A 21,903-nucleotide genomic window follows, 5' to 3' on the forward strand; every position below is an offset into this window, starting at 1 on the left:
TCAGGGCCAAGGTCGGGTACCAGCCAGTCTATGTCGGTGCCAGGAGTGAAACCTCGGCTTTCCTGCTTTCCATGCCACTGTTTGAGCTATCTTTCTGATTGCCTCAGTCGTTAGCTATGGGTTTTGTTTTGCTTCTTAATTTCTTAGAATCTCACTTATGAGTCATCTGCTTTCAAAGAAGATTCTGAAAATTGACAAGCTGGTGTCCATGCTGCCATTCTCTATGGTGAGAGCCTTTCCTACCCTTCCACCTTATCCAGGCAACCCTGCCCCCTCCCACAGCAGCTTGAGGATTCTGAGGTCACAAAAGCAGAGGCCTATGTCATTTAACTATTGCTGAATAAACTGACCTGAACTCAGTGGCTTAAAAAACCACTATGTATTATTTCTCATGGGTCTGTGGGTTGAACAACAGCTTTTCTATTAGTCCTTCCTGGACTTACTCATGTGGCTGCATTCAACTGACGAGTGGTCCAGAATTGGGCATGGCTGGGACAGCTGGGCTTCTCTCTCCAATAGTCTTGCATGCTGAAGGAGACTAGACTAGATTTTTTACATGGCTGCTAGATTCTAGAAAGATGAGATGGGAAATTGCAAGGCCTTGTGGCCTAGGCTTGGATGTTACACATGGTATCATTTGTACCACATTCTATTGGCCAAATCAAGGCAGGAGATGAAGGCCAGCCTAGATCCAAGGACTCCACCTCTTCATGGGAGCTACAAAGATTTTGGCCGTATGTCATCTATCATAGGCCTATAGCCAGGAAGTAAGGAGTGAAGCAGGCCATTTGTGAGAAGATAGCCACCATGAAGAACATCACTTGTTACCAAGTAACACACAGATTTAGGGTGGCCAAATCTTCTAACTTTTCAAAAGAAGTTGGAAATATAGATTAAAAAATATATTAATTTTTAAAATCAGTTTTATGTTTACAGGAAAATGGCTCAAAATAACTCAGAGTTCTTTCTCCCTTCTGCCTAAATTCCCCTGTAATGAACATCTTTCGTTAGTGAGGTACATTTATTAGTAACATTACATTAACCAACATTACTTACATTAGGATTCACTATGTGTTCTATTGGTTTTATAGGTTTTGAAAACCAATAATGTCTGGCATCTACTATTACAGTGTCATACAGAATAGTATTGCTTCCCTAAAAATGCCCAGTGTTCCACCTATGCACCCTTCCTTCTCATCTTTTTACTGAGTCTATAGTTTTGTCTTTTCCGGCATGTCGTAGAGTTGGTATCACACCATGCTGTGGCATTTCACAGTGCCTTCTTTCACTTAATAGTCTGAACTCAAGTCTCATTCAAGTCTTCTCCTGACTTCATAGCTGTCTTCTTTTTATCACTGGATTACATTGCCTGGATGTACCACAGTTTGTTTATCCATTCACCTACTAAGGAACATCTTGTTTGCTTCCAAGTTTTGGCAATAACAAATAACAATAACAAATGAAGCAATAACAAATAAATAACAATAACAAATAAGCAATAACAAATAAAGCTGCAGGTTTTTGTGTGAACTTAAGTTTTCAACTCATTTGAGTGAACATATTCGAGTATGACTGCTGGACTGTTGTATGAGAAATCTATGTTTAGCTTTGTAGAAAACTGCCTAATCATCTTTCAAAATGGGTGTCTGCTTTTGCATACCCACCAGCAATGCATAAGAGTTCCTGTTGTTCCATATCCTACAGCACTTGGTGGTGTCACTGTTTTTTATTTTAGGCCTTCTAATAGGTGTACAGAGAGATCTCATTGTTTTAATTTGCAATTCCCTGATGACACAAGATGTTGAGCATCTTTTCATATGCTTATTTGCATCTAAATATCTTCCTTGGTGAGGTGACTACCCAGATCTTTTGCCCAGTTTTTAATTGGGTTTTTTACATATTATTGGATTTTAAGCGTATTTTGCATATTTTGGAGACTGATACTTTATCAGATATGAGTTTTATAAATATTTTCTCTTATTCTGGACTTGGTTTTTCTTTCTCTTAATAATGTCTTTCACAGGGGCACCTGGGTGGCTCAGTGGGTTAAGACGCTGCCTTCGGCTCAGGTCATGATCTCAGGGTCCTGGGATCGAGTCCCACATCAGGCTCTCTGCTCAGCAGGGAGCCTGCTTCCTTCCCTCCCTCTCTCTCTCTGCTGCCTCTCTGTCTACTTGTGATCTCTCTCTGTCAAATAAATAAATAAAATCTTAAAAAAAAAGAAAGAATGATATTAAAAAAAATAGTGTCTTTCACAGAGCACAAGATTTAACCACAGTGAAGTTCAACTTACAAATTTTTTCTTTCAGGGATCATGTACCTAGTCATTGACAAACCCACAGTCACCTATAGATTCCCTTATATCACCTAGAAATTCTAGTTTTGCATTTACATTTCAGTCCAGAATCCATTTTAAGTTAATTTTTTGAAAGGTGTCAAATCTCTATCTAGGTTTTTTTTTTTTTTTTCCATGTGAATGTCTAGTTATTCAGCACAAAAGGTTGGTTTATACTTTAAAATTGGGGAGGCACCTAGCTGGCTCAGTTGGTGAAGCATGCAGCTGTTGATCTTGGGGTTGTGAGTCAAGCCCCACAGTGGGTGTAGAGATTGTATAAATAAGTAAAGAAAGAAATGTGGTTTGTTGTTATTATTATTATTTTTTAGTGGTACTGGTAGGGGAGAAAGGAAGCTTCCCCTCTACCAACACATACGTTGTGTTGTCTGTAGGCTGTTTTTCTCCATCGTGGATCATCTTTGCCTCCCTCAACCCCCTCACCTGCAATGAACTTCATCCATCAATATTAATCTATTTAATCTTACTTAACACCAACCTTACATTTTCACTATCCACTTTTTCCAATATTCTGACTGGTGCATGTACTCAACATGATCAGTTAATGGTTGGTGAACTCTAAAACCACTTATGAGCTATAAATCCCATTTAGCACTGCCACGTACCACTGCCCTTTCTCCTTAGCCAGACTACAAACTCGTGGCGAGGCCAGGAATCCTCCTGTTCTCATTTACCCCTGGTAGCCTAGCAGAGATCTGGGCACAAAATAGGTCAGCAATATTTGTTGACAATTTTAGACTACCTGGGCTTTGGTCCTGACTTACCAAGTGTGTTTGATCTTAAAGAGGGATGGCTACGCTTTAGGAAGTCCAGCTGAGGACCTGCCAAAATGGAAACCCTGCAACCTTACCCTGCCATGGCCAGAACAGTGCATCTCTAATTTTGATGCCCGATTTAGCATTATGCCCACACAAACAAGAGGGTCCTGATCTCCTTAGCGAATTAGGAAAGATTTACCAATGAGACAGCAAACTGTGGTCTCTAAAGTACCGAAGGATGCTGAGTCACAAAGCATGTTCCTTTCATTATGATGGTTACATGATCGTAATGACCACTCCAGTCATTTTGAAAACAATGAAAAACAAATGAATGAAATAAAAAGGAGAACGGACTGTTTCTCGTGACTGGTTCCCTACCTCATGCCCAATTAATAATCAAAGTAATAATAATCCCCCACCATCTGACTGTGTTTTCTGTTTTCATCTGCATTGTTAAGTATTCCCACTCAAGGATCTCTGTGTAAGTCAAAGTGAACAATGATAGAGGGAATGAAAGTGTCCAGTACTGAGGTTGAGACCCCAGTGGTCTCCGATGGTTGTGACTGAGCCCAGTCACCACGGCTTACTGTGTTCCCAGACCTCTCAGAATTCGTTTTCTATAGCCAAATACTGCAGCGTCTATTTCCCAGGACCACCTAGCTTCTGTCTATGGCCCACCCAAGCAACTGTAGGCAGAAAAAAGAAGGGAGGCACAAACTTGGATATGGCACATTCAGGGCCTTGGGTCTCAGAAATGATCGGCAAAACTCCCGCAGAGCTCATGGCGCCTTTGGGGTGGGCCTCGGTGAGGCTGTGGCAAACTCTGGCATCAGTGCCAGCAGCAGCACTCCTTCTGCCTCAGGAGCAGCCTGGGGCTCAAGACTCACAGGTGGCAGTCAGGTGTTCACTCAGCCTGGAAGGACAGCAGACGTTTTGGCAATATCTACTACCCTACCTCCAACTTTCCTTGAAAGTCAAAGTACAACTGTTCCTGGCATCACTCTTCCTGCCCTGGGGAAGCCTCCAAATTCTGGAGCAGGCAAGGACGGTCCCTATGGATGGGGGTCACTGGCAGAGTGACCCCCAGTGTCTTATGTAAAACAAATCACATCTAGACAACTGAAAAACAAAAACCTCAAGTCCCCTCTTCTAGGACCTGTTTAAAAGACAGTGTCCTGCAATTGCACTAGTGGGTATTTACCCCAAATGTTCATAGTACCCCAATGTTCATAGCAGCAATGGCCACAGTCATCAAACTGTACAAAGAATCAAGATGCCCTTCAACAGATGAATGAATAAAGAAGATATGGTCCATATATACAATGGAATATTATGCCTCCATCAGAAAGGATGAATACCCAACTTTTGTATCAACATGGATGGGACTGGAGATTATGCTGAGTGAAATAAGTCAAGCAGAGAAAGTCAATTATCATATGGTTTCACTTACTTGGGGAGTGTAAGGAATAACACGGAGGACATAGGGAGATGGAGGAGAAGTGAGTTGGGGGAGACAAACCATGAGAGACTATGGACTCTGAGAAACAAACAGGGTTTTTGGTTGGGGTGGGTGAGCCTAGATATTAAGGAGGGCATTTATTGCATGGAGGGCATGTATTGCATGGAGCACTGGATACGGTGCATAAACAATGAATCCTGGAACACTGAAAAATAATGAAATCACAAAAATAAATAAATGAATAAAGACATTGCTCTCTTTTGTATCATCTAGCTACCAAAGCAGCTTCCTTAGACATACCATACTCAGTAACTTAGGGGACTCCCAGCTGCTAAAAACAAAGATGAAAGAGGGGCCAGTCAGGTAAGCATCTGGGTGGTTCAGTCAGGTAAGCATCTGCCTTTGGCTCGGGTCATGATCATGGATGGAGTCCTGGGATCAAGCCCCACACTGGGCTCCCTGCTCAGCACAGAATTTGCTTCTCCCTTTCCCATTGCCCCTCCCCACTGCTCTTTCTTTCTCTCTTGCTCACTTTGTTTCTCTCAAATAAATAAATAGAATCTTTAAAAAAAAAAAACCCACCAAAATTAAAGACCATTAAATGGTATTGCTGGCTAATATCAGAGGACAGTAAGCAACCTGGGCTAGAAATTCAGCCTTGCTCATGCTGAGCAGCAATTAACATCAGTAACTGAGAGGTACAGAAGTTTAAACAAAATGGGGGATAAAAAGAGAGAGATATAAAAGAAACCAGAATCTTCTTTAAGTCGAGGAAAGCAGGTAAAGGGGTGCTTGACAAAGCCAGACAATGAGGGATGGAGACTCCATACGCAAGTCTCACCATGGAGAAGCAGAAGAGACTCACTGCCCTTAAGCAAAAAGAGTTTTCCCAGTACATAATTTCATCTTATGTTACAGTTTTCATTTGCAGTAGAAGTACTCCCTAAGTCCATTTTAGAGTTTTTCTCCCCCTATGCCTTAATATCCCTGAGTTTCTTCTAAGGAAAAAATTGTTGGTCCCATTTTGCAGATCTGTAAATATCTTACAGAGATAGAATGGCAGGCTGTAACCACACAACCACCACCCAGAGATGGGCAGGAAAAATGACTGCCCTGAAGACAATCTGTGGCTGAACTTCGAACTATTTTCACCAGAGAAAGGCAAAGTCAATTCTGCTCTTCCGAAGTCTTATACAACCGCAGCCTGAGAGTCCAGCTGTTCTGGTCACGGCCTTACATTCTTTCTGCAAAGACTCTAGTTGACAAGATTTATTTGGTGGTCTGAAGAAGCATGCTAAGCAGTGTGGGAGGAAACCACAAGGGAGGACTTTCTGGCCCTAGCACAGTGAATCTAGTTTCTGTGGAGGATTAGACAAGCAGCCCCAAGCTGCCTGTCTCGGCTATGGGTGCTTATCACCCAAGGGTGAAGCAACAAAGGTTCTTCTCTTTTCTAGTCTCTGGTATGTCATCATAGTTACGCTAAGGTTTGAGAATCTGAACACTGTAAGGGCTACTGGAGGGCTTTTCTTTCTAGAAGTGAACACAGAGGTAGCACTGGACATATTCCACATCATTAGGGAGAAGGGAAACCAAGACAACATAAATGAGTGAAACAGACTTGGCTACTGATCTCCTGAGTTGCTACAGTGCTTGCATGTTTTATAAAACTAAAAGAAATCGCTTTTCATGCCCAGCAGCCAGCACAGTCAATAGCCATCACCAAAGCCATCTCAGTAGGAGGGTAAATCAAAGATCACCAAGGCCAAGAAGCAGTATGTTAAGAATAATGATTCCCCTCTGAGATGATGATGCTCAAAAAATCCACAACAAACTAGCCAAGCTCCACATTTAGAAAGAAGGTTAAAATCATGTTCACAGCACAATGCTCAAAGTCAGATGGGGCCAGAGCATAAAGTCCGGGCGGGATGGTTGAGCAAAGCCCTACCGTGGAAGGCAGTCAGAAATCGTACTTACAGTGAGTTGGGCCGGATGGGTTTGAGCACATCCAGGTCTGGGTCACTAGAGTTCATGTTGGGCTGTAAGCTGCTGCTGGAATTAAGGATGCTATTTGCATTTGATGAGACGACAGATTCCAAACTGGAGTTGATGATGCTGTTTCTTTGTTCCTCTGGAGAAAAATAAGGCCAAAAACCCCATATTACTATTATTTCATAGGAATAGTTTGTTTCAACATATATAAAAATCTACCAATAATGAGAATGGATTGAGATCTCAGCAAAGCTCAGAAGAAGACATAGGAAAGATAAGATTTACAGGTTTGAAAGGAAGACGAACAGGTGACTTGCAACTTTGGAGCAAACCCACCTCTGCTCAGCCTGAAGGGTCAGACCAGGCATTTTCCAAAGAGTGACCCTATCACTGCACCATAAATTTTGTGTCTTCTTTTGACCGGTAGATGGGCAGAACATAGAGTAGCCTTCAGAGAGCCCTTGTATTTTGGTTTCTGCAACATTCACCTTTTATTCTAAAATTCCTGTCCCCAATATGGTCTTAATGTCAAGACCCTGCCCTACCTCCAACTCTATAGCACCTCACCATAAAATATCTACTACTTGGTCATCAACATCCTTATTGACTCTGCAGTCTACACTCCTGACCACTCCCAAGACAAACCCTCTGGTTGCCTCCAGCTCCATGTAGCTGATGTCTAGTTTGAAGTTAGTTCTTTAAATAATAGATCTATAAGGGCTACAGAGTTGTCTGTATATTAAAAAAAAAAAAACCGAGTCCATGGTCTACGTAGTCACATTAATGCTTGGAGAGTATTACTAAGCGTGGAGGGAGGAAACCTGAGTTCTCTTCAAGACTCCACCCCTGTCTGACTGAGTGGCCTCAGGCAGTTTTCACTCTGTTTCTTGGCTAATGCATCTACAAAATGGGGAGAATGAGAACTGCCTTGCACAGCTCAAGGAGTTCATAAGGATCAAGTGGGTTCATATGCAAGAATGCATTTTGTAAACTTCAGAAGACTGTTCAAAGTCAAGAGCTTTCTGTTTCTTTCCATCTTTAAAACTTGGAACCATGTGCTGAAGAAAACATTTTTGGGATAATGTAGCTAAATGGCACAGGAACACTACTGTAGCAAAATAGCAGAGACTTGGAATGTCATTCTTGTCCCACATCATTACAGATACACCATAATGAAATCAGCTGATGCTGTGGGCAATCAATTCACGTCTCAGGAAACCCAGCCTATGTGGGTTACTCCTCACTGGACCTTTGAAACAAGCTGGAGATATACCGTGTCCCTAAGACAGACTAGACTCACTGACATGGTAGTTCAGAGGGTGATATTTGAATTCTTCAGCCAATAAAGGGGGTGATGTAATTAAAAAAAAAAACAACAAACTTTTCCATTTGTACTAGTCATGTGCATAAAAATTTATCATGCTTATGCAATGATGTTAGAGTAATCTTTACATTTAATACACACACACACACACAACCCCAAACATCCCAACACCCCTAATATCTTGGCAAATTCTCTATGCCATGCTAAAATCCTATAGAAGAGTCAAAAACTCCATGAGGCTATTGGGATATTTCTCAACTCTTAAATAGATTTTGAAAAAAGTAGATTATTAACTTAATTCCTGGGATTTGGAACTATTCATATTATAAGAGCTTAAGTTCCAAACAGGAACAACAAAGAAAGAGAAACCAAAAGAGTTACAATGCACCCAGATGTAGGCAAACTAACAAGGACTTTGAATGGGAACTTGCTATCAGGAAGAAAAACAACTCTAAAATTACATAATTAGGGGATCACTGAGAAAATGGATATGCCACTTACCAGTATGAATCAGTGCAAACTTTCCTTTGCACAAAATACTCATGTTGAGATTTCTGAAAAAGACTGAGAAGCCCAAGACCACCATACAAAAAAGGGCACTCAACGTACTTCTCTGGGGTTCAATGAAGACAATTTCTGCTTCCCAGGGAAGGAGAGGTGAATAGTTTTATTAACTCTAGTCTGAAGCCAACTTTTTTGCATGATGTAATTCTCTGAATTCATAGTAAACCTAAGAGTATAACCACAGCTCATATTTCTCCTGTGATTATATTTACTTGCCCTTAAGAGGACTATGATTCTGTAAGTTAAAAACAACACCTTGCTAAAAACATGTTAGTTTTTCTAAAATATTATTGGGACTTTTCTCCCCCCTGACTTACTATATATTAGAAAAAGAGATGGAAATTTCTTCAATTTTCATGTATTCAATGAAGGCACAGTGAGTACCAAACATTCCCAGATAATGAACACCTTACACTAATTCCTAGGTGTTTTATTCAGATGTATACTAGAATATTTATTAGTAACTTGCACATACTTATTTGTTCATATGTCTACCTTCCTTGGTAGACTAGGAACAACCTAAGATTGAACATGTGACAGATAAAGCTTTGAAATCACAACTGAAAAAAAATTAGATAAAGATGCTTTCCTTTACATAATAACACTTTATCAGAATTCTAACTTCATATAAGAATCTGATTCTGTAAATGAGATTTGGGTAAAATTTTTGAGACCATATCTTCTGTTACAGTATTACAGACTGGCTTTCTCCATGAGCTAAGCAAGGAACACTGCTGCATATGGAAGCTGACATTTGTCTGAAATGAACCCACACAAGAATGAGGATGGGGTGGACAATGAGAGGCCAACCCTGCCTGGCCTACAAAGGCCATAAAAATTAAATGGGTGGCTACCCCCAAACTGAACTCGAGGATTTCCAGCATTTCATTCAGTGGAGGACACTAGAACTCTTTTTTAGGAAGTAAATCCTTTTTGAGATTCTATTTTGACAATACCTAAATAGAGATTTAGGTATTGTGGGCCTGATACATATGGCAAAATCTCTAACAAAATGACAACAAGAGCACAAGATCAAGGAAAGGTGTCTTTGTCCAAAAAGAAAAAACACAAAAAAATTAATCATAAAATTTCATAGTTTTGCAGTCAAGATGGCCAAATATTCATCTAAAGAGTCAGACTCTTTACTGGTATGACTCAATGGGCCACATGATAAGGAAATCTGGAAACCTGGCACTCTCAGACTATAAGACCACCACAGTTTTATTGGACATGAGACCACAAATAGCGAGACTGAGAACATCTAGGCAGATAGGTTTCTGAGCTGAAATGCTGACAATCCCTACTGAGGATGAGCAGGGCAGTGAGAGTCATTCCAGAGAAGAGGTGGAGAGTAAAATCCACCGCAACTCACATGTTTTAGTGGTATGGTAAACTATACCAAGACAAATTCTGAAGCATTTGGCATGAATTAAGAAAAAAAGAGAACATGATTCAGTAATGTCAAACAGGGGGATCTTTGTCAGGTGGGCAGATGAGTACTTTCCCTAACAGCAAAACATAAAGAGAACAGGCAGCCTAAAACATTATTAAAAAAAAAATTAAATTAACCAAATTGTTCCAATACCAGACCTGGACTTCTCAGAGACATTGATGATTCAAACCAGGTCTGGCATCCTCATCAGAAGGTATGAGAAAGACTGATGGCAATTACATTGCTGAAGAAAAGGAAATTATAGGCTAGGGGACTGAATAAGAAAAACAACAACAGTTATGAGTCAAAGCAAAAGGATCACAGAGAACCACTTAAATGACCAAAAGAGAAAGAATGTCCACAACTCAGGAGTATTCCTAAACTGGATGAAGTTAGTGGGGATGCTTGGTTTCTACAAACGTGTTTGTCAACAAGAAACTCTCTTCATTTTAGTCACAGAAGACAAGAGCTCAGAAGCAAGGAAATGATAAAATAAATCCCCCAGCAAATGTAAACATGTATGGGTAAGTGATGAATGTTTTCATGAACACAGTTTCTATGAAGAGTTTTAGATAAACTAGATGTGGTGCTAGTGCTGAGAAATGCAAACTACTCAGGGCAGGGGCACGTATGCCTATACAGAACACCTCGAGCATCTATTACAGTGACCTGCGAGGTCGGCATCAGTCACACGTTCATGGCACCCAGCTCATGTATAATATACACTAAAGCTCCATGAATGGTTACAAGACAAATAATAAATATAAGGTGACAATAAGCAATGAAAATGTATTCTGCTAGCACAGAAAGAGGTAGTTCCGAGTGACTGAATTTTCCAGGTGGTTCAGACAGGGACCACTAATGTCCTTGAAACCAAAGTAATGGTTACAGTGGGCAGAGTCTGTGTTTTTTGTACAAATCAGGAGTGGAAAAATATGACTATGCAACCAAATCACTGCAACTAAAAAAAGAAAGCCACAGAATAATTTTGGTGATATTGTACTTGTTCTGGGGGTTGCCATGGAAATCTGGGAGCTAAGCAACTTCACTTTCCATATTTACCAAGTGACTCCTGCTCACTCTAATGACAATCCCTCCCCATCCCCACACCCCGCCCCCCCCAATACAAAAGGCAGGGTCTCTGTTTATCACAGAACCCAGAAACAAGGCCAGGAATGTGCATGCAGAACCAAACTGAATTCACATGTCTCGGCAAGCCTCAACACTCTAGCCCACTGAATACCTAGAGTGGGAGGATAAATAGGAAACACAGACTTGCAACGTAACTTCAGGGAAGGTTTCCCACCACACACGGACGTCCATCAGAATACGGACTAACATCATCTTTCCATGATGTCTGAGACTAGCTGTCAAAAAGAGGGAAGAGAAATGTTCTTTAACAGCAGCTCATGATGCCTCACAGAGCCCTAAAGAGGGAACATGCTCTCTACATGATCAAACAGGGAGGAAAGGGAGTTACCAGACTGACGGAAGTTCTGGAAAGACACAGACTTGAGACAAAAAATATTAAGACAAAAGCAAAATACCCAGAGGCTTTCCCTTGCTGTGGTACGGAGAGAGGTGTACTTTCTCCTGCTTATTAAAGTTTTGCAATGAAGTCTGTAATGTATCATCTTGACAAGATAGGATGATAATAGAATGGCAGCTTAATGAATTTTGCAATAAAAAATGATGAGTGCACAGCAATTTCTGAGTTTACCATCTCTGGGAAACACCCAAGTACATGAGAAGCTTGGAAACAGATTTTCTGAAGCAGTATTTTTTTTTTTCTCCGTAGTTTTCGTTCCTGATAATAGTGGCGTGCCAAGCCACACTAAAATCTGAGGTGGAATGATTTCGTGTTGACCCAGCGTCAGTCCCTATGATAAAAATAATCTCAAAAAGCAGTTTGAGCAATGTGTTTGGGCACATAAAAACAGTTTGGGCAATGTTTCCAAAAAGAGTCTTAAAAAAACAGTTTGGGCGATGATGGACTAAACAGTCAATTGATAAGTGAAAAATGTGGTCAAAATGTTGTTCCGACCATAGGACATACTACATAATATTAGAACTTTTGGCAGGTTGTCTTCAAAAAAACTACCAATTTTGGTACCATGTGGAGTGACTGACTGACTTCCTTCCCATGGTGCTCATAAAAAAACCCTTCTCTTTGCAAAGGGGAAAAAAATGCCAATAAAACTGGATTTCATGAGGGAACGGGGGATTCACTGTGGCTGGCCCAGGGCTGAAATGATTCACAGGAAAGAGGCACAGAGGCACAACAGGGAAGCCCATCCCCAAAACAACACCATTTCATAAACCACAATGTAGAAACATACCCCTACCTAATGGCTGAACGGGGAGTTAAACGATCAGAGTTAAATACATACTCTGCTACTTATAACATAGCCTTCTTTTCCACCTGAGAACTTGCCTTCTAGTAGGGATGTTATTCCTTAAGTCTCTGGTTCCCAGGTGAGTGAGGGAGACTTCTATAGACTGCTTACATTATTGCTCATTAAAAAGAAAAAATTATATATTTACTTATTTTTATACCATGACTCACTGCAAAGTGGGCTTGAGATAGTATATAAAATGTGTGAAAATGCCATTTGATTTTAATAATATAAAAATCAGTCAATATATAATAAATATACATTCCTCTCTAATTTAGAAAGTACAGAAAAGCATACAAATATTCTATATGTATTTTGTTGTGTAAATGTCTAGTTGTTTTTCTATACATAGAAAAATACACACATATATATTTTCTTTTAACAGAATGGTGTAAATGTAACACCAAAACAATATTGAGTTACCTGTTTTGTTTACTAACTGATAAAGCCAGACACACAAGACTGTAATATACTTTTTTTCATTTCATGATCTACCTTGAACTTTTTTCTTGCCATTAGCTTTCCGGGGCATCATTTTTTAAATGGCCACATCAACTATGTCATTTTCAGTCACATATGGTAACTCAGTATAATTAAGCCAAGAGCCACATGATACCTTAGTCTGTGCGGCAGTAAGAATCCATGTGGATAAACGTGTCTCCTGCCAAAACAAACAGGTGTGTCCAAAGTACCCAGGATCTGCAGAGGCAAAACCTGAGAATAGGCACATGCTGCAGCCCTGAGCACTTGGAGAAAGGCATTATGTAAGCCTCTGAATAATACGAATTCCCAGTTATTTTTCAACAAGGAAGACACAAATGAGTATATGAGTTGAATTCTTAACCTCTCACTGGGCCTGTCTGGGAGAGGGTCCAGGATGAATTAAATGCGCTAAAAGAATTAATGACAGCTATAATCCCAGCAGCTAGTTAGTGTGATCTGTGTTAAAACAAAGCCCAAGAATCTATTCCCACCTCCCAGCCCCAGCAATGCTGTACAACTCATCCCAGCTGCTGATGTATTTGAATTCAAGCAGCAAATCAGCTCTCTCTGGGGCCAGGTGACTCTGCATTCCCCTCACATATGGGCCTCTTTTTTGGAATCTGCTGGATCCAGAGGGGGAACAATTTCCTTAGCAAAATGTTATATAAAACTATAGTCTGATGATAACCATCACAATTGTAGCTAATGTTTATTAGGTGCTTACTAAGTTCTAGGTGTAGTATCAAGTACATGACATGCACTTACACTGGCTTGCTTAATCATGGTAACTGCCCTCCAAGGAAGCTGTTCTTAGTGACTGATTTTACAGATGAGCAAATGGAGGTTCAGAAAGGGAAAGTAATGCATTCCAGTTCTCAGGGCTGCTAGGTGACAGAGATGGCACTGAAACAATCCAGCCTGACTGCAGAACCCCTGCTTTCCAACACCACACCAGGCTGCCGCAAACCTCAACAGAGTCAAAGAGATGTTCTGGTAGTGACAGAAATGAGCAACCTTGACTGTTTGTCCTTCCCCTCAAGCCTGTGTGTCTCTCACTTTAGCTGGCATTAGCATCAGCAGAGCATTCTTTAAAATACAGATGCCAGGGTGCCTGGGTGGCTCAGTTGGTTAAGCTAATTTGGGCTCAGGTCGTGATCTCAGGGTCGTGGGATCAAGCCCCATGTCTGGCTCCACACTCAGAGTAGAATCTGCTTGAGATTCTCTCTCTCTCCCTCTGCCCCTTCCCCTGCTTTCTCTCTCTAATAAATAAATAAATATTTTTTAAAAAATACAGACACCTGACCTCTAGTCAAGACTTCCTGATTCAGAATATACCAAGGAGGAGGAGGAGGAGGAGATCATGCATCTGTATTTTTAATAAGCTCCTTACAATGTTCAAATGCACACTAAGTTTAAGAATTACTGTTCCAAGAAACATGTTTCAACACCTTGGTGTAAGTACTAAAAATCTGAGACAAAAATCGGTGATAAATGTCACTTTGTATCTCTTAGAAGATTATATTTTTTTATGTCACTTTGTAATCTCTTAGAAGATTTTTTTTTTTTTTCTCAAGTAGGCTCCATGCCCCAACGTGGAGCCCAACACAGGGCTTGAACTCAAACAACCCTGAGATCAAGACCTAAGTGGAGATCAAGAGTTGGATGCTTAATACATTGAGCCACCCAGACGCCCCTCTTGGAAGAACTTTAAAGGGGACAAGACCCGGTTGCTGGTCCTCTCTAATCCTTCTGGCTCCACCTTCTGCAGTTGTCCAGAAAAAGTATAGCTTCTATGTCAGTAGCTTTCATTAGATATACCGCTCCCATTTCTGCTATATGATGTATCCATGTGGCAACTTGGAGATTAAATGTAATTTCCCTTGCTACCATTCATCTGGCAACACAATTGAAAAGCCCTGTTCCATCTGCTCTGAGGTGATCACAAATGAGAGTGACTACCTTGGCCCAGCAAATTAAAGGCACTGCTGAATGCATACTGCTCTCTGCATAGTTAAGGCTAGATGTGGAGGGGCTGCTGCCTGCTGGTACGCATATTGAGGAGTCCATTCAGGATGGTTCGAGTGCCCCCATGGCACTACTGGATACTAGGACAGATGGCTTTTACTGCTTCTGTAATTCAGTCTAACCAGATTTTCACTTCCATGGCTGAGGAACTGATACAGGCACCCTTTTGAAGACAACGTGGCATGGGGAACAGACACCACCTGGGTACAAATTCCTTGCCTGCCCTTCACCAGCTGTGTGACCACTGAACCTCTGGAGCCTGAGTTAACCTGTCTGTGAAATGTGGTTCCTGAGAACCTACTTCACTGGGTGATGGTCAATTGTGAGAATGAAGTAAGATAGTAATGTGCTTAGGCTGCTTGCCATGTTAGATGAGGTATAATAATTTTAATTTTTATTGCTGTTATTACTGAATGAGACTCAGATCTAACTTGGTCTCAATGTTCTGATTTAAACACCTTCATTTATCATTTCACACCAGCCCCCTACCCCTGTCTCTTTACAGGCAGATCCCTAGTTTACTGAATGAGTAAACTCCAGGTACATAAGCAATGCTGGAAATATTTTTCCTTAGAATAAAGGTTGATATGCAGGCTAGGTCACAAAAGCACAGAGAACTACATTTCCTTGAGAACAACCCACAAGTTGAAACCAGAAGGCAGAGTAATCACTGGCTAAAAGAACAGCTGTGAGGTCAGAACAAATGGGTTCAAATCTACTTTGTTGCTGTGTGATCCTGAGTACATTAATTAATATAAATTATATTTTCCTCTGTTGTCCCAAATGGGGACAGTACCTATGTCATGAAATTGTGAAAATTAAGGGAGTTGTTGCTATGCACAGTACTTAGCATGGGAAACCACTTGATAAATTATGGAGCCATATATATTAAACATACATTAAAAAATTGATTTCTAAGAGAATGTTTTCTTTTTTTTTTTTTTAAGGTTTTAGTTATTTATTTGACAGAGAGAGAGATCACAAGTGGGCAGAGAGGCAGGTGCGTGTGTATAGTGGGGAAACAGGCTCCCCGCCGAGCAGAGAACCCAAAGTGGGGCTCAATCCAGGACCCTGAGATCATGACCTGAGCCGAAGGCAGAGGCTCACCCCACTGAGCCACCCAGGCTCAAGAATGTTTTTCTAAGTACAATTTGGAAACAGATCTTCCCACAATCCTCAGTTCTAGAGATAAGAACTACATATACGATGCTATTCCAAGTTCCCTCTGTAGAGCATCACTATCCCACCCTTCTGTCCTTTGGATGAGACTATACTCATTTCCTTTAGCATTTTACTCAAAATTCTACCTTTCAGAAATTTCTTGACCAGCTATATACAACTTGGATATCGAGTCCCTTCTTCACTAAAATATTCAGTGTTTTCCAAATGACTTGCATTTGTTGCTGTGATGCTTTTTAAACCCTGTATCTCTCTCATCATTTCCTTCCTTCTTTGACACAAAGTTTAATCTCAGAGACTTCTCCCATTTCGTTCTGAGCCCCACTTCTACCACACACTGATTTGTCTGTGAGGACCTACATGATGCCCTGGGGCTGACCAAAGTCCTGACCCAGCAAAGAACAGGAAAAAGCATGTAGCTCCTCCTTCTGGGAAGAGATCACTTCATCATATAGACATCTCTACCTTTAGGGAAAAGGAAATGCCACCTGGGAAAGATTCTTCTACTTCCATAGGCTGAAGCTGAAGAACCTTAGGGAGGTACCTGGGACACAATTCGTCTAGGTACACAGAAAGAAAAACACTTCCAGAAAACAAGACACACATCCGGGAGCATCAGTTATTACATCACATGCTCCCATGAGCCTGAAGTGCAGGTATGAAGCCAGAAGACTGAGCCTATGAATTCCCAAAGTGACTCTCAGGAACTTCCTCTCCAGGAAGAGGGAGGCGATTGACAGCCTGAGGCCAAGAGTGTTGGCACGGATTCATGTCTGTGCCAAAAGAATGGGCTCCACCTTCTGCACAGAGTGGGGGCGTTGCAGAGAGAGGAGAGAATAATGTGCGCTGACAATCAACAGCTGGAACTTCTCAAAGAGAAACACCCAAGTGAGCTGTGGCTGGGAGTTTTAGGCCCACTAAATATTTCAACAGGGACCGAAAAGAGGGCTAACCAATGGAACACAGAGAAAGTTGTCAATGCAAGTGCGTCAGTGAGCAGAAAAGCATAATTGAACTCAAAAGAGATCAGACAGATGGAAATAAAAGGAAATGAGGCTCTGAAAAATATCATCCTCCAAGTGTGAAGGCAGAGAACGGGTATGTGGAGGTGTGCTCATGTGTCCACACAAGAGCAATCTGACAAGATATCTGCTCTGTGGCAAGAACCCGAAAAAAGGTAAGGTCACATCAAACCTGAACAGGTGTCACAGGAACCCAAAGTGCACAACATGGAAATGAAAGGGGAACACAGTGAGCAACCACAGTGATGTCACAGCGAAATGACAATATCTGAACCCAGTTCCAGTCCAAAGAAAAACGAGTTTCTTAAGAGAAAGGAACTGAGTTGCCCCAAAATTCAGAGCAAGATCTGTGGACTCTCAATAGTGGCACACATTTCATGGGTGGGACATGTGTTGGGAAGAACATTCTTTATCTTAATGGTTACAAATTTATTTTAATGTATATTAGAGAATAATATAGTGAGACCATCAAATTCATGTTTTTAGAGATTTTACTGAGTAGGATGAGGCCATGTAAAGAAGTGAGTGGCTTCAAAATTAATTTTTTTGAACTTGAATAATCCAGCTTTGTTAGACTGGACATTTACTTCAAAAACTCAGAAGAATCATATAAAATGAACATATGTGTACATAGCAATCAGAGCTGAACATGTAAAGAGAGAATGATCTGATATTAGACAGAAGGAATTCTCTTCCCATATAGATAACAGGAACAGGATAATTAATATACTGAAAATCACAGACAAAGGAGATTATTGAGGCTACTGAGGATAGAAGTGATGCACGTTTTCCACAAAATGGCTGGTACTAGACTTTAGGACCAACCAGGTGGGGTGATTTTTAGCCAGCACATTCAGAGAAGCCAGAAGCATCACAAAGAAAAATTCTCAGAACGGTAATTTTTTTGTCAGCTTAATATTCCCTTTGCTGGCTTTTTTGCCCTATATTTAGGTTCTTTTTTTTTTTTTAAGATTTTATTTATTTATTTGATAGAGAGAGCTCACAAGTAGATGGAGAGGCAGGAAGAGAGAGAGAGAGAGAGAGAGAGAGATGGAAGCAGGCTCCCCACTGAGCAGAGAGCCCAATGCGGGACTCGATCCCAGGACCCTGAGATCATGACCTGAGCCGAAGGCAGCGGCTTAATCCACTGAGCCACCCAGGCGCCCCTATATTTAGGTTCTAATGCCCACTTTTAGGATGTATATCTAGAATCACTCTTCCGAATAACCTTTGGAAACCTTACATAGAATCTCAGCAGTTTCAAAACTCAATTCATTATCTCTCCTTTCTTTTCACAGCATCAAGCTTCTCCCAATGACGCAAACTCAAAATTCCACATTCTTCTCCTTTGTTTCCTACATATAACACATTGCAAAATTATTTTCATATTCTTTTTTCTCTGTGTTCTTCCTGCAATCTGCTTTCTTTCAGATTCTGTCAAGAATTGGTGACATAATGTTGTAGGAAGACTGTAGGTTTGCAGACAGATAAACCTTGTTCTGAATCTACTCCTTCTCTCTGTTATATGATTCTGGAAAATAAGTTAATCCTTTTAGGCCTTAATTTTATCATCCTTAGTAAGTGCCACAGCACAGTATTAAAAAAAATGATTGTCATGGATAGATATGTTTAGTATTAAAAAGCATAGCATAGTATTAAAAAATGATTGTCATGGATAGATGTGCTATCATTTCATTGGTCTATGGGTTCATTTATTCTTTAAAAAAAAAGATGTTATCAAGTGTCTACTGTAAACTAGATACTATGTTATGCACTGAAGCTTTACAAATCAATTTAAAGAACTGTATTAAACAACAGCATATGAGTTAATGTGGCTGTCGGCCAAAGAATGAACGAAGGCTTATACAAATGATTTGAGTTTGGAAGGAACTGAGCTAGGTATTTCAAGTTCCCTTAACCTGAAAAATATCATCTTATGGAAATAGACAATTTTTTTTTTACCCACAAATGACTTGGAGTGTTTATTTGTACTTTAATTCTATAGAGTAAACTCGGCAAAGTGCTTTGATAAAGGAGCCTTCTGTCTTTATTTGCAAACGAGGCAGAGGAAGAGTCAGGTGTGTGAAAACATGACAGTGCCCTGTCACCTGCTCATCTCACAGTGAGAGGTGGCTGGGTTACAAACTGGGGTGGGGTGCCAGCAGAACCTTCCACTCCTGGCCAGTCACCCACCCCTCCTATGGTACTTTCCAAGCCAGCCTGGATATCATCCTAGCTTCTCAGGAAAAAAGGGTTTTCCAAAACAAACTATAAAAAGTCTATATATATATGTCCTCCTACATACTTTTCAGTGAAAATGTTTCTTCTTTGAGAAAAGGAGGAAAGCTAAGCACCCCTCAAATGCCCAAGGTTCCATTCCTGTTTCCAGGGAGCATTTCCTAACATTCAGAGGAAAAACAGGCTGCTTCACTGTCTTGCCATCTTCTATCCTTCGTCAACTGTTTGCAGACAGAGATACCGGCAGCTTGTTCTGTAGCTTAGGTCTGTCTGTTTTCATATGTCCTAACCTTTTATCATTTACCTTGTGTGATCAAATTAATCTTGGGTCAAGATCTAATTGATTTGCTCCTAATCTCTATCTTCTTTCTTATATGCTCCCAGAATATGCTTTGAAACCTGTTCCAAAGCTGCTTTTGCTTCAACCTAACCATCTGAAGGGTCCTAATCTTCACTATCCTCTGCTTAGTAGTGAACATTAGATGACCGTGGCTCTCCTGGCGCTGTGAGAAACACATCACCCCACAGCCCAATGCTGTCCGTGATCATGGCAGATATGGGGAGACCAGTTTTTGTTCCCAGTGTTCCCTGCTACACTCAGAGGAGCCCAAGCCATGTGCAGACCAAAGAGAATGACCCAAGCCACATATTTAAGAAGAACACAGGCTATCGTTTGAAGAGAGGTCAAAGCTCTGAAACTGTGCATATCTTCTGACCTAGAAATTCTTCCAGGAATTTAGCTTAAGGAAATGATCATGCCTGCGAACAGATCTGGCTACAAAGATAACAGTGGCTTTACTAATAAAAACTAAAAAACTGAAACAACCCAAATGGTGCTCAATTCATCAAGGTCTAGCCATTTTATGGGTTAGTATGATATCATGAAATGCAGTGATGGTCTGGAGGCAGCGTGGATTTGTTTCCAGAATGAAAACAAAGGCCATTACCTCTGAAATACAGGGGATAAAAAATGTTTTTTGTTAAAAAAAAAAGTTTTTTGTGACAAATAAAAAGATGTCAATCCACATATGTATTTTCTCTCCTCCTCAAGGCCAAGTGATTCATTCTTCTGATCTGCGTCTTTACTGTACCTCACAGAGGTTAACAACAACTGCAACACCCCCCAGCATTCACTAGGCACTCACTCTGCACTAGGTGCCATGTGAAGTACTCTAATCCGCACAGCAGCCCCATGAGGTAGAAGCTGTTGCCCCTGCCTTCTGGAAGAGGAGCCCGAGGCCTTGAGATGCAGGTAAATTGCCCCCATCATGTGTAGCCAGAGACAGCAGATACAGAACAGTAGCCAGGCAATCCGGTGCCAGGGCACGCACTCAACCACCATGTGCTCCCAGCCTCTGTGAATGGACCTACCCTCCAAGGTCGGTTATCACGGTGGCCTGCTGCTATCTACTCACTTGTCTACTCCCCTCCCTCAACTGTGAGCACGGTAAAGACAAGGTCTGCTGTTTCTATTCCCAGTCTCTCCCCGGCAACGTGCCAGTGTCGGTTGTGTGAAAGAGTGAGCCTTGGTATTTGTGCATGATTAAATAATAACTAGTAATAATAGCAGCAGCTTTCAGCTCTTGCCAAGTCTAAGACTTGTGCCAGATGCTTAAATGTAAAATTTTACTTACTCCTTAACAAATCCTTATGAGATAGGCACTATTATCCCTACTTTACAGATGAGCAAATAGAGGCTGCGCAACAGTCAAAGCCTTGCCCATGTGTTGCTGCTGGTGCCAGAACCCAGGTCTGACAGGACTCCAGGCAGAGCTGCAGCCCTCAGCTCTCACACTACCACCACTCAGCTCTCTTATTCCAGAAGCTGAAACAAGCCTGAATATTTTAGGACCCAGTCATCTGATACAGCAAAGAGCTCCGTTCTGACATGAAAAACAGATTCAGTAAAACTGTGGTGATAACACTGTGCTGCTTGGAACAAAGAGAGTGTTATTCTCTAATTAATTCATTCATTTAGTTCACACATTTATTGGGTGTCCACTAAATGCTAGTTTCTGTGAGAGGTGGAGTAGAAAGATCAGCATAGGCAGGGCCTGGCCTCAGAGTCACATTCGAGTGGGGCATGTGACTTGCACTAATAAGCATTTAATGACAAACTGAGAAAAGGAAACTGGTTCTGTGCTGCTAACAAAAGAGGGGCGGAAGCCATGATGCCAGAGCTGAGCTCCTACTGTGTTGCAGGAGGAAACAATGTTCTGGTGTTTGCCCAGAGGAGATCTGGAAAAGAGAATCCTGCACAGCAAGTCGCCCTGGCCTTTCATTTTCCTAACACTGCTTCCTGTCCTACCAGGCTTACTCAGTAATGAAACCAGGCAAGGCCCAAACACACACAATCCTCAAGGACACTTAGGACAGTAGCACACAGAGAGGCTGGAGGTGTGCACCCTGAGCCATGGGACTCACGTTTCTCTGCTGATTGCATGGCGTGGAAGAGCGTCAGGGGCCTCTCGCTGCAAGAAGGGGGCTTGGAGTCACTGCTCTTCTTCCGGGACAGGTGCAGCTGGGCATTGGTGAGAGGCGTATCAGGCACGGTGTTAAATATCTGCAAGTGAAGTTGCACAGAAGGGTTATACTACACACTGCAGTGAGTCGGGGAGCAAGCCCTAACCAGTACAACTGAAAGCTTGGTGGTATCAGAGACTCAGCAAAAAGACCCGAAA

At 41.3% G+C, this 21,903-nt stretch overlaps 1 protein-coding gene across 3 annotated transcripts in view; it reads right to left on the reverse strand.

Moving 5' to 3' along the window:
• Positions 1–21,903, reverse strand: part of ARHGAP26 (Rho GTPase activating protein 26) — a 443,705-nt gene that overhangs the window by 68,400 nt on the left and 353,402 nt on the right. For all 3 annotated transcript variants that reach the window (XM_044225350.1, XM_044225370.1, XM_044225360.1), the window contains exons 19-20: positions 21,647–21,785; positions 6,545–6,698 (exon numbers count right to left, since the gene is read on the reverse strand). In XM_044225350.1, coding sequence (XP_044081285.1) covers positions 6,545–6,698; positions 21,647–21,785 — 293 coding nt within the window. The remainder of the gene's footprint in view (positions 1–6,544; positions 6,699–21,646; positions 21,786–21,903) is intronic.

This window comes from Neovison vison, chromosome 1 (genome assembly GCF_020171115.1).
Source record: "Neovison vison isolate M4711 chromosome 1, ASM_NN_V1, whole genome shotgun sequence".
Taxonomy (NCBI): domain Eukaryota; kingdom Metazoa; phylum Chordata; class Mammalia; order Carnivora; family Mustelidae; genus Neogale; species Neogale vison.